The sequence below is a fragment of the Thunnus maccoyii genome, chromosome 3, assembly GCF_910596095.1.
Source record: "Thunnus maccoyii chromosome 3, fThuMac1.1, whole genome shotgun sequence".
Taxonomy (NCBI): Eukaryota; Metazoa; Chordata; class Actinopteri; order Scombriformes; family Scombridae; genus Thunnus; species Thunnus maccoyii.
Genome location: NC_056535.1, coordinates 19,376,317 through 19,390,360, shown reverse-complemented (window position 1 = coordinate 19,390,360; position 14,044 = coordinate 19,376,317). Strand labels below are relative to the sequence as shown.

General features: G+C 37.7%; 2 protein-coding genes and 1 long non-coding RNA gene across 3 annotated transcripts in view; 1 reads left to right on the top strand and 2 right to left on the bottom strand.

Annotated features, from left to right (window-relative positions):
- The first annotated feature begins 551 nt into the window (after positions 1 to 551).
- Positions 552 to 2,006, top strand: LOC121894579 (caveolin-3-like). The gene is made up of 2 exons (XM_042407275.1): positions 552 to 693; positions 1,665 to 2,006. The coding sequence occupies exons 1-2, from the start codon at positions 583 to 585 to the stop codon at positions 2,004 to 2,006; spliced, it is 453 nt and encodes a 150-aa protein (XP_042263209.1). The 5' UTR covers positions 552 to 582.
- A 594-nt stretch (positions 2,007 to 2,600) lies between these two features.
- On the bottom strand, positions 2,601 to 9,706 carry oxtrb (oxytocin receptor b). The gene is given in 4 exon segments (XM_042401421.1): positions 2,601 to 4,469; positions 4,471 to 4,676; positions 8,424 to 9,532; positions 9,658 to 9,706. Coding segments are annotated over 3 exon segments (1,218 nt in total). The 5' UTR covers positions 9,349 to 9,532; positions 9,658 to 9,706; the 3' UTR covers positions 2,601 to 4,382.
- Positions 9,707 to 11,464: 1,758 nt separating this feature from the next.
- LOC121889454 overlaps positions 11,465 to 14,044 on the bottom strand; it is a 33,429-nt gene continuing 30,849 nt past the window's right edge. The window contains exon 3 of the long non-coding RNA XR_006093540.1: positions 11,465 to 12,645. This is a non-coding gene — a long non-coding RNA (uncharacterized LOC121889454). The remainder of the gene's footprint in view (positions 12,646 to 14,044) is intronic.

Below are 14,044 nucleotides of genomic sequence, written 5' to 3'. Positions count from 1 at the left end.
AATACAGGCAACATTTGCTTTTTTCTGTCAATTTTTGAGTGTGGATAGAAATGTCTATATGATCTCACCCTAGATCATACACTTACTGAGACATGCCAGTCTTACACATAAATTAAACACACCATAGATTTATATGTGCATGGCCTTCCTACACGTGCAGAGAGAGGATTCAAATGGGACATTTATTGTAGAGTATGGCACCTATGTAGTGAGAAGTGCAACATCAGCCTGCTTCCCTCATTGCTTCCCTATTTGCTTAATGTCCCATTGTGAGTTGTCACGTTTGTACAAAAGCATGGACAACACTATTGTGTGTATGTGTGTCCCTGTACTTGATGTGATATGTCAGTAGTAGCTGCTGTATTTTTGACAGTTTGAAGTAGTCATTGCTGGCAGCTGCCTGCTGCCTGCTGGAATTTCTGGATTGGAATAACACTGAGCAGAGCTTCAGTTTATACATTGCCACTCCCTTCCCTCTGTGGCTCTGATTGCAGTCACACACCCGGCCGCTCATTTCGGCTTCTCTTGCTTCATTATCTCAGATTCAGCTTCAGCCTGCTCCTTCAGTCAGAAACCTGGAGCATGGCTAGCATGAACCACAGCCAGGAGCAGGCGCTCAGGAGGGACAGCCACACCAGGGAGATTGACCTCATCAACAGGGACCCCAAGCAAATAAATGAGGATGTCGTCAAGGTGCAAAAGACCTATTTTTATTTATTATCACAGATGTTTGTTATGTCAAGATTCAGGTTAATCAACTATAGATATGTGTGTTTTCTATATGGTACCTAAAATAGCCATTATCATGATATCACTCTCTGTTAGAGACAGTGATATCATGATAATCTGAAGGGGCAAGATGAAGCAGAATTTTGATAGACAAAAAATTAATCTAATCATTATGGATGCAAAAAACTAAAATCTAAATCATCAGTTATGGAGTGTACTCTATATATATACACATATGTGGGATCTATTTTTACAGTTAAGCAATGGCCTCAAATAATTCTGGCCTAACATTTGGTCATGGTTGACTGACTGATTTAACTGTGTGTCTGCCATGCACAACAGATTATAAACTGTTAATCCTTTGCAAATGAAAATTTCCCAAACACATAAAATGTTAGAAAAAAAGATGAAGAGATTTACAATGTTTTTCTTTTTTGTTTACAAGTGCCTTTGGTTTTGAGAGCACTTCACTGCTTGATTCATTTTAGATTTATGAGATAATCTTATTAACTGAGAAGCTTAAAGGGTCAATTTTAAGCTTTAAGTCAACCCTTAAAGGGTCAGTTCACCCAAATCAGAAAACAACATATTTTCACCATTGTAATGTTGGGAGATGAGTGGGATTTTGTAAGTCACGTGAAAAGCATTGGAAAACTCCATTTATAAAACTCAGCTGTTCTGACTGTTTCCAGAAACATGTCTATTACTCAGGAAAATCAACAGTCTTCATTTTGAAGTTTTAATTAAAGTATTATTTATATAATCATATTATGCACTTCAATATAAATTGTTCTCATGCTGAGTTTTGTGTATGTGTAGTACATTGCATACTGCCTGAGGTAAAGCATTTTTATTTTGTTATTTGTGTGAACTGATGCTTTAAGCCCACATTATCAAATACAGTTGAAAAAAATGACCTTGTTTGTATGCATTAGGTCAACTTTGAAGATGTGATCGCAGAGCCTGCTGGCACGCACAGTCTGGACGGCGTATGGAAAGCCAGCTACACCACCTTCACTGTGTCGAAGCACTGGTGTTACTGCATCTTAAGTGCCATTCTGGGCATCCCTTTGTCACTGGTCTGGGGCCTCCTGTTTGCTTGTTTGTCATTCTGCCACATCTGGGCTGTCGTGCCCTTCATTAAGAGCTGTCTGATTGAATTCCAATGTGGGAGTCAACTCTACTCACTGGTCATACACAATTTCTTTGACCCGCTCTTCGTGGCACTGGGGAAGATGTACAGCGGCGTCAGAGTGATTCTACGCAAGGAGGTGTAAATTCAGTATGGCTGCTTTATTTAAGCATGGAGACCAATTTCTGGACATTTGTCTGACTTTTATATCAATGGAACATCAGGAATCACCACAAACAAACAAAAAGTGCAAGCTTAGAAATTGTTATTGTTGTTTGTCCACACTTGAAGCTGATTATAAATTAAGTTCCCCTATTTCACCTTAAAGCTGCTCCATGCGGATGGTGCTGTATATTACAATGTTTTCTTTGTCACCTTGCCAGGTTACATAAAGTAAAAGAAATTTTCAAGCACGACGAATAAGTCAAGAATGCACATTATCTGATCCTGACACCGAACTTCTCCATATATGAGTATGAACTGTTGGCACTTTGCCTCAAGTCCTACAGCAAAAGAGACAGAGCAGAAAAATAAAAAAGATGAATTGTTTGAGTAATCAATATGGCCACAAGGGGGAATCATTATTCTGGGTTGATTCCAACTAGATTACAAGAAAGTCAATTTTGCTCCAAAGTTCACGTATTCATACACAGTGGCAATAAAACGCCGAACGACTTTAAAAACAGGAGATATGGTTGAAAAGGATGATGATGAGACACACACATGGAGCAGTGGAAACTATTTACAAAGTGAATTTTATATGACATCATAACAGACAAACACAGTTTGATCTTTTGCACAGGAAAGTCTGCTGAAAACATTGAAACCAGCCTCCTTTAGCTAAAATGCGTTCCTATGGATTCTGTTTTCTTGATAGATTTCGATATTTTTTATGATGGTGGTATTTGTATTAAGCCAAACCTTGAAAGTACATATCATCTTAATACCCTCAGTATCATAAATGTCATTCATGCACATTAAGATGTTGATTTAACCACTCATATAATAATGATATAACAACAATATAGAATGTTTTCACAAATACTGCTTTAAAAGGGGTTTACATATTCACAACAGTCTGAATTTGCGCACATCAAGAATTTATACTGTGAACATGTTCCAAATATAAAAAGGTAGCTCATCTCAAATTTTAAAGTCAAGGAGGACAAAACACTAACATTTCACTTGTTTATTTGGCTCACATCAGGTGGTCTTGCATACCCTGGACAAACCCAACGACCCCTTGAACAACAAATATTGGAGCACAAAATTGCAATCCGTACATTATGCAATTGCAAAACATTATGCTGAAGCAAATCTCGGTTCACTCTCTTCATTAAAATTCTGTGAGATTGAGAAAATAATGATGCTTACAAGAGGAGGTGATATTCTGAAGAAACTGGCACAGAAAGAAATGTTTTGGATATACACACTCAATACTATGACATCAGATGAACTTAATGATGACTACAGTTTAAAATACTTTTTAAGTTAGGACTTTTTGTATCCCTTTATTGCCATCTAGTGTATGGTCTTAATAGTGAGTCAGTGATGGCCAGAAAAAGTGTTTTGTGAAGCTTCATATTGTATGCAATGGGGTTTAAATCAGATTTAACTATATAGTTTTGATTGGTCCCTGTTGTATCTAGAACCATGGGATAAGAAAAGTGATTGGTTCCTAAATAATTGGGTCCAACTCCCAGCTGTGTATTAACTCTGCGATGGTGTATATTACAGAATTTAACCTGTATACTTCAAATGCTGAAGAAGGCTCTGTGCTGAAACACGTAAACGTTTTTCTATTGTGATGTGAGCCAAATAAATAAGTGAAATGTTAGTATTTTTTCCTCATTGACTTGGAAATTTGAGATGTGCTACCTTTTAATATTTTTTGGAAAATGCTCACTGGATTTTGGGTTTAGCACTCCACTGAGAATCCCATTGTTGAAGCACAACCTCCTTTTCCATTTCAAGAATTTATACTATCTTGTAATCTGCCAAATATCTTAAAATGCAGTTATGAATTCGGCTTTACTTTGTCATAGAGAAATTCCACCAAATGAGGACAACAACTGATGTAACATGACTTAAAGACTCAAGACTGAAAGATGGAGGCATAAAAAGAAATTTTAAAATGCTCATGGTTGCTTAAACAGAAAGGCTCTCAAGCTTAATCTTGAAATGCTGAAGCCCACAATATCATAAAAACATATAATTTTTAAAAGGAAAAGGGTGATTTGGGGAAAGCTGAGGGTCCATATCCTTTTCCAAACTGAGTTCACACATTCACTGTAGAAGACGAAGCTTTACTTTACGTCACATTCTGTTCACATCTTGGATACAAAGGCATTTCGTTGTGTTCTCTGTTATCACAGGGTGCTGGGTATTGTCTGGACAGGAGGTTTACATTGTCTATTTAGCTCAGTTTCAAATATTTGAAAACAAACATGTTTGCAATGTCCTCTGCAGTGCTGTTGAAGATAATTAAAAGCTTGAAAGGAGAACTTGCGTGATTGCTGGATTACTCATCTGCAGGAAGCCTGGATGGCTTTTCAGTGTCCAGGTCTACCTGTGCTGGACGTGTGTGTGAGGCTCCTCTGGCTGCTGGTGTTTTTGATGACATAAGTGGAGCAGTTGCTCTTGTGCCTACACTGTCGATCACAGCTGCAGGTGGAGGTTGTCAGGTACTGTCTACAGCAGCAGAAGAAGCACCGCATTAGATCGCGGAACAGGTGACCAGCAAAGAACATGTAAATCCAAGGGTTGCAGCAGCTGTTGAGACTGGCCAGCAACATGGCGATGATGAAGGCCATGTCTATAGGAAGAGATACAGAGGAAAACAAATGATTCATATTTTGGTTAATATCTATTCCTACAATAAATAAAGAAAACTTTGAATCTTTATTATTACTTTTATTTCTTACTATGATGCATCACTGGGTGACACACAACCCCCGTAATTTATGTATGTCATAAAAAAATGTGTTGTCATCACTACATAGGTTATATAACATGGGTAAGGCATACAAAATATTACAATGACAATAAAAAAAACTTTAAAAAAACAAAACAAAACAAAACTTTGCATCTTTTTATTCCACATAGAAAAAATAGAAAATCTTAAAGGATAAGTCTTTTTTTTTTTTTTTGATATTTCCCTTATTGTCAGCAAATCCCATAAAAAATGAAAACCAACAATCATTTGATCCCACTAACAAGCAACCAAAGCCTAAAATAGCTACTATCTGTGTGCCATAGTTGTCCAAAAAACATCAGTGAGAAAAGTGTTGCAATTGGTGGCATGTTTTTCTTGGAATGTGAGAACTTGAGTGGATCCCACATACGCCATCCTGCTATTGTAAATACTCCCAACAAGTACAGTATTAGTAGTATATTTTTAATGAAACTTTATATATGTGAGCTGTTTTCAAAGATTTATGTGTTCAATAAAAACAGGCAGGGAAGATGGAAAATATTGATAGACGGACTAAAACATGGTTTGTTTTGGTCTTTTTCATGGGGTTCATCGACAGTAAAAAATATAGAATATACAGAGCCCTGTGTCTCACCTAATGCCAGTGCATGCTGGCATAGGCTCCAGCTCCCTGCTACACTGAACACAACAAGTGATTCTCTAAAAAGCCTCTAAAGTAGCAAATTTGTCTCCATTCCAATGAGATGCAATCACCTGGTTGTGGGATAAAGTCCAAGCTCACTGTGTGTGTGCTTTAGTGCATAATTTATTTTCTCTCTTGTTTTCACTTTTAGCTTAGGTTTTTGAAACGTATTCACATTAAAACCACTCTGCATTTGATCCCTACTTTATATGGTTTAGTCCCAGCTCAAAGCAGCTGTGCTTCTATTACACACGTCATTCTGATCACAGAAACATTTGGGATTACAGTTAAGAAAAAAAAAAAAAAAAAACTGGAAGGTTGATGGATGCCACACAAATAGAATTTTAAGCTGCTTGACACATTCATATAACAAATGTGATAAATGTCCCCAATTAATAGAGGCTGACCTGGGTGGAAACAAAAAACCTTTTTTTCTCATTTATTCAGTTGATTAAATTTCCAGTCGTTAGAGGCACAGAGCACCTTGAAGAAGCGTGCCATTTGAACAGTGGAAAATGGAAGACTTCCAAGTATTTTTTAAATCCTTTTAATGGGGTGAGAGAGATTTAGTGAGCATTGTCTTCTTCTCTCCTCAAGTGAAAGTGCTGACCTGTTCTGTTCATGGTGCTCTGACTGCCTATAGTGCTGCTTTACTGTGAGAGGTGAGCTGTGCGCAGTGTCAACCAAACAGCCTGTCAAAATTATGAGGAGAGAGTCAAACACCCTGTCCAGAGTTCCGAGATTATTTGGCGATATAAGATCTTAGCCGCACGGGAAACACAGTCCTCTTAAGGCAGAATACCACAGAATGACATTCAAACTTTTCTTCTCCGCCCTGATACAATTCACTTTGACTTGCAGTACATTCACTACTCTCTTGTGTTGCCAGAAATTAAAAGAAAAACATTAATCTAGGCTCCCTTTATGTAATATGATATACAACTCTTTTGAGATTGAAGGAGAAATGGAAAGGAAGTAATAACGACATCAAAAGGACTTTGATGATACTGATATTACTTATTTGATTAAGAACACGCACTATATCAAAGATGATTTTGAGGATAAAAAGTTAAACATTGCAAGAGCGCACACAGTCAGATTGTCCTTCAGTATCTGTGGATCCTCTGCAGATTGTGCGACGTAATGATATGACGAAGGTTCAGGCTCTGGAAGAAAGTGTTCATGGTTGCACACAGTGTCTGAACTGAGCGATAGGAAACTCACCTGCGCAGATTCTTAACTTGAAGGATATTTACTTCAAAGAGAATGCAATAAAGTCAGTGAAATCTGAAATATCTTCATTTTCATTCAGGTTATGACTGACATTTTCCTTTGAGATGAATATGAATTGTATCCATCACGGCTGACTAACATACTGAATAAACCTTTCATGAAACTGCTCCACATCCCTAAAAACATATTGAGGTATTTCACAGTGTTGCATCTTTCCCTCTAATCTCTCTTCTTGATTCTCCCATGCATATGACAAACCTTATATCTGTTCTTTTTTGCATAGTTCATAGGCATTTTAGATTGTATCTGCAATTGTTCATTACTGTACAAACTGTCAGTAATAAAAGGTATATTAAACAACTATTTTTGTTTTAATCTCTTAATGTCATATAGTAAATAATTTATCATAGTGTCACCGTTCAATGAAAACCATGTAACACCAAATTTGGTGATTTTAATTTTTTCAGATACACTGAAGATTTAGTGCTCTGTTATTGGTTCAGAAAATGCTCCTACTTCTTGAGCCAAATAAACCATTCAGTTATCTAAAAAATGCATCTTCAATATGAAAACAAGTCTGTCTCTCTTTTTCCATGAAAAGTTGACATGTTGGAGATCCACAGTTCACACGAGACAGAAACAAGTTAGTGTACCTACATACAGCAGTTCACTGTTTCACAATTAAGTGTTGCTATTTCAGTGTTGTGAAATGACTATAAATCATTTCCTCATTAATAAAGATATGCTAATTGTGGCTTTTTTATTGCTTTGCCAAATACATATTGAAATAGTCACACATAATGTTAACTAATGCTAAATGACAATAAGAAATAACCTGCAGTACAGTGGTTGAGTCCATCCGTCGAAATCATGAGGGTCCCTACAGTGTACACTACATGCATTATTGGTTTCAATGTGTTTGTTTTTCTTATTTTATGCCAAACTAAATCCTGCAAGATGACTTAAACAGGAAGAGGGATACTTGGGCTACATTTAGTCTATTTAAACAATATCTCCAGAATCTCTAAATGCTCTGTATGAACGCTCACGCATGTTTACAAGATAACACAACTTGAAAGGTTATGGAACATATTTGCTATCCTGCTCTTGTCTCCTTTAATGGCAGACTCGAAAGATATGAGATAAAAACAGTACAAATATGTAGTTAAATAGAAATTACATAAATCACTGATGGGAACAGAGAGAGAAAGAAACTCTTTGATGTCCTGGTACATTTACTCTCCCAGTGGCTCTGAGGACTCTCTCAGAACTGATAACCACTGTAAATGACACTCCCATTCATCTGTGTCACTCTGGGGAAGTCTGAAGTTAAACACCATTGTGTTGCCTTGGAAGTGAAGTGGATTGCTTATACATTCCCAGAGATACTTTGTGAGGAGGAGGAGGAATAACCTTTGTATGTTTGAGACACTTAATGTTGAGTTACTGTTGTAGAATTCCAGATTTTTTCCCCACATCACAGTGTTTATGGGGCAATAAATTCACCAACATAAATCTTGGACAAAGCTGATGCTCTGAGCTCTTGGCACACTGGGGAGTAATATCTTTATAAAGCAGTTAATATTATCATCAATCAAAAATGTTCTTAATAAGGTGAATCACTGCTTTTGTTGAATGCAGGAGATATTTATTACAAGATTTTAACTCAAACTGCGTTGGTACATTTAAAAAAAAAAAAGGTGTGTCTTTACCTTCTCTTGGTGCTGCAGGATCCCAAGCAGACCACATCTGGACAAAGAAAAAGGGAGTCCAGCACACGATGTAGGCAAGGACCACCACAAATGTCATTTTCACTGTGCGGATTTTTGCTTTTGAAATGAGCCTCACGCTGCTCACACGAGAGAGGGGATGAGAGACTTTGGAGGCCCTTGGAGTTAGAGCAAGGAAGTGCTCCCTCCTGGTTTTTAAATTGACATTCTGCCATATTTTAAAACATATCAGGCCATAGCAGATGCTTAAAATTGCCACTGGGAAAATGTAAATGCTGAGGCTCATCCATGTGATGTATGCTTTGGCGCCCCACGGCTGCACAAAGTCCCCCCAGCAGTCATACACACCGTTCCCGACCTCCTTAAGAGAAAATATGTACACTTGAGGAGTGCTGAATATCAGACTAAGCACCCACGAGGCGATCACACAGAAGCGATCCTTTCTCTTGTGCACAGATCGAAGTGGCTGGCAGATCGCTAAGCACCTGTCGATGGACATCAGGACAAGCATGTAGGTAGACGCAAACATACCTACGACTTGCACGTATTTGACCAACCTGCACAGCAAATCCGGCCCGTAGAAGCGAAACGTGATATCCCAAATGAGTTGTGGTAAGACCTGAAAGATTGCAACAACGAGGTCTGCGATGCTCAGGTGCTTCATGAAGTAATACATCCGAGACTGGCTGTGCTTGGTGGTGTGGATAGCCCACAGGACGCACAGGTTGCCGGTCAGAGCGAGCAGCATCACCAGGACCAGGACTGTCACTTCCACTTTGGCCACTTCTTCATTCCGTTTCAAAGGATTCACTGTGGTGTTCCCCAAATGGCTCACATTTCCACGACTTGAGTTGCCCCATGACACATTCTGCGCACAGCTATCCTGCTCGCGTAAAAGGTCCTCCATCGTGCGTAAAAGCGCCACTTTGGCGCAGCCAACGGTCACATCACAAACCCAGATTCAGGACCGTTATCCCGTGTAAGGTTGCTCTTGTCCTGCGCAATTTACTGCCAGTTCAATCCGTTAAAGTTGGTTGGGTGAGTTGCCCTCAGAATAAATGAATGGATAATCCAAAAGTCAAGATTCCCGTCTGTAGAAGAACAAAATGTAACACTTTTATTAAAAACTCTGATTCACAGCACACCTATTTCAAGCATTTGAACTATCAAAACTTCATAAAGAAATTATATAACTACATAACCCTATCAAGCTTACCTTTAGAGCGACTGCACAGTTGTTTAGGGACCCCTAAGCACCACAGTCCTCATCACTCGCTACGCCCAGTTTAATGTCTGGTTTGCTGAGGCTCTGTATCCTATCAATGTCAGTAACTCCCTCCCCCCATCTTGTTTCCCTTTGAAGGAAACTGTCTGGGTTAAGTATGAACAGACCACATGATATAAGTCTTTCTTTCACTCATACATTGAGTTTAGGTTTGACTTTGTGGAGTGCAATGACCTTTAATAACATTTCAGCGATTCTATCTCGTATTGTGCAGTTCTGAGTCAGTCCTTTTGGGATCTACATTATTTGAAGTGAACCCTTGTTTGACTCAAAAGCAGAAGAAAATCTGGTCTACAGTGCAAAGACATGAGTTTTTCCAAAGAAAAGCACAAGTGTGCCAGTGTGAGTCATTAAATCCACCAACATGCTGATGGGCTCATTTCTTTTCAGGCCCATACATTGAAGGAAAAGATTATTAATAATGACAAAAACAACCATACTTATTTTCATGCAGCAGTGAGCTGTGGCTGTCATTTTGTTTATCAGATATCTTGGAATGAAACCTTTTATTATTTATTTAACTGATATCCACTTTTAATGAATCATTTTGTTGTTTTTTCATTCCGTTTGCACAATAAACTGACCACAATTGCGTTCTGAAGGAAAAAACTAAATAGGCTATGTAAAGTACTCAATAAAATATCTACCAGATCATCTGGAATAAGTATCTGTCAGCTTGTTATCAGTGATGTCAGTGAACCTACAGTATATTTCCTATTTTATTCAACCACAAAAAGGGAGGTCAGTTTTGCTTTTGCTTAAGAAGAATGATTTAGTTCTCAACCATAACATGAGTGTGTGAATGTCACATGTACACTGCAAAAATCTTTGTTCCTTTGATTTTTGACAAACTGAGTTGAACGCTTGCAGGTGCTGTATTGTCAGTCATTTGTTCAGCTGAATAGCCCTCATAAGAGATGTCTTGTTGAATGTGTGCTAGATACAATCTGATCAGACATGTTGGCAGATAGGTGGGTCTCTTTTTTTCTGGACTACCAGTTCATGTACAGTACATGTCTGTGTTTTTGTCAACCAACAGTTGACCTACAAAACACCCACAAATCTGAAACAAAATTAAGTGCTGCAAATTATTACCAAACTTTTTTCATCATAGATCACAATGAGATGACTGGAAAGAGGCTTAACGTCTTGATGTCCATTCTGAATAACCGAGTGCATGACCCGCTGATTTCCTGGTGCTTTAAAAGGGGTTGTTGGCATCAGCCATCCATCTGTGGGTTTCGATCTCAATGATACAGTAACACCTTTTAATTCATATCATACAATCCTGAAAGGATGCAATACTCTATATTTTCAGTCCTAGCCCTCAAATGACATTAATCACTGTATGATCACCTATTAAAATCAATTTAAACAGTTTTACTTTGCTTGTACCCAGGAGAAAGGATTTGAATACCTGATTAAGTCAGTTTGGATTGGCTACACAAAAGTGATCACTGAAAAAGGTGCTTTGTATGCAAATCTAGGGAAGTGCAATTCTTTTCAGTTAACTGGAACTTGATGATGAAGATTAATATCCCCTAAACACTTAGATGTTTTATTTATTTAGTAAATTAGGTTTGCAAGGTGACTTGCTGTTTCTAAGGGTACCTGCAGGAGTCAAGATGTTGCTCCTCTGCTTTTGTTGAGATGGATTTGGCGTCTATAAGAAAAAGAGAAGATGTGGGGGAAATACACTGAAAAAAATGTGCAGTAATATTTACTTAGAAAAACCGAGTTAACAATTTCCACACAGACATCCCTAGTAAATTAACAGAAGATATTTTCAATAAAGTCTACATACCAATAAACATTAAGTTCAAGCAAGAAATACTTGTAAAGTTTACTAACAAATTTCTGTTTTCATGAGTAAATTTTACTCACACTACCACTGCATTTACTTACAAATTGCTTTAAAAAATACTTGTTTTTTCTAAGCTGGACCTAGTCGTTATTTTTGCATATTTGAGTAATATTTACTTTAAAAAGCTTGGTAACAATTTCCACATAGAAATTCTTTGTAATTTTTACTCAGGAAATTTTCAAGTTAAGTTTACTTTACGGTAGAGTATTTAGAGTATTTAAAAAATACAAATGAAATAACAGAAGCTGTTAAACAACAGCACCTTCATTATGTTTGCCAACACTGGTGTACAAGGTAATTGCTTACAGCAGTTCCAACATATACAGTCTGGTTGGCATTGCCAGACAAAATATTTCTAAATCAGTGCTGCCAAAAAGAATTTTAAGAACAACTTTCATTAAAACACTATCACTTTAAAGTGCAATTACTTTGCAAGAAATGTTAAGTGCAATCACTTAACATATCACTTTCTTTTAGGTCTTTTAAAAGGAACTCTTTCAACAATTGTATGTTCAACAGTTCACAATGTGTTGTATCACCCCAACCTGAAATGCTTCCACACACCAGTCTGGTAACCACTGCCATAACTGAATAGCCGGTCAAAGTGGGCTCGGGCTCAAGATTTGAAATAGAACACTTCTTCTCTAACTAGTTTTTCCTTGCTAGCCACCATGTATTTCTTGAACTGAAAGTTAAACACAATGAACTTGGTTCAGAAACTTGCATGGAAACACTCATGGTAGAAGGTTGTTGTGCAAAGACTGTACTTTGGGAGATATCTTCATCTTCAGGACATCAAGCTCAAGAAAGAGCTTCTGAAACACTTTGAATGTGTATTTCAATTTTAGTGGGTAAACCAAGTTCATTGCATCGATAAAGTCCATGAGCAGAAGGCATGCTCTTGCCACACTTTTACAGTCAAGAACGTCTTTTCCCTCAATGATTATCGACACAAGGGCAGGGGTGTGGCCTTCCTGTGCTACTTATCCATGGACGATAAAGATCTTCAAGACATGATGAGTGTAGTCCTCTTTGATGGCTTCTTAGCAGACATCCTGTCAAAACATGTGAATCAGTGATCAGAAGTCAATATACTACACATCATTTTTTTAAAGTTCCTGAATATGCAGAGGTGAATTTATTGCAGAGAACAATATGTAATGGCATAAACAAATAGAAACATAATGTCAGTTATTGGAAATGGAAGGCTGCAACAGTGCTCTAAAAGGGCAAGTTCAGAAAGGTGTAACTTAATTTGAATCTCTTAATGATGTGCCACAAGAAACCCCCTGTCAGCATGGAGAGATGCTCTACTGTCTTTGGGTTTTGGTCACACTGACCTGACCTATGTGCAAGAACTATAAAGATCCTGGATTTAGTTGAGTCTATCTCTGGAACCACTTGTCTAAACTGACATTGTAGGATATTAGGCTGAGAAATCCAGGATCAGATGAAGCAGCTGCCCTGTCCATGTTTTAACTGGCATGTGGATGTGTAGATGACTGAATTTTCTCCTTTGGAATAAATTTCTTTTAAGCACGGCTCATATTACCAACAATTTGTCAGACAAATTAAGACAAATTATTAACAAATTATTCATCTGTGAATAAGCCACTGCAAATGAATATTAGCCAGGAATGACCCTCATATAAAGTATATGAGTCTGCTGGATCTCTGTGATGAATCGAGAGAAATTACAGACATCAAATAACTTGCTGTTAAACTGTTATGAAGTTATGATATTAACAGCTATTTAAGCTGCTAAGAAGGCAAGTAAGGAATTTTGGCTAGCAAAAAATACATACAAAATGAACTCTTACATGTTCAGTAAAATCACAACCTGCTCAGTGGCTGGTAGATCAGACTGTGGCTGTACTGAGCAGCTTCCAGTCATGAATGTTTGGGGCCCCTAAAGTCCTACAAGGTGGTATTTTTTTATCTTGTGCGCACAAGTTAATATCTTGTGGGAACAAGATATTATCTTAATAACATAAAGAAATGTCACCTTTTGGGACTTTAGGGGCTCCGTAAAAAACATAGCAAATTGACTATTCAAATAAAGTAATGAACGCCGCCATGTTTCTAACATACTTGAGAAATCAACAAACTATTAAAAGCTATAAACGCAACTTACCCCTGTGGTCTTCAAAGCATAGGCCTATCAGGCCTTTACTGTACAGACATTAACTTGTTCCCACAAGATAATCATCTTGTACGCACAAGATAATAACTTGTGCGTGCAAGATAAAAAAAATACCACCTTTTGGAACTGAAAGCTGTCATGAAAGCTACCCAAAAATGAAGCCAAAACATCTAAATCATCCCCTGGTGGCTGGTATAGGTCATAAATCCCACCCCCTCCATGTTAGTGGAAGGGACATGAGCCAAACTAAAAAATCAAAGAACACATCAAATAACTTTTTCCCAAAGATGGTTTCTGTCATTTTATGCCGT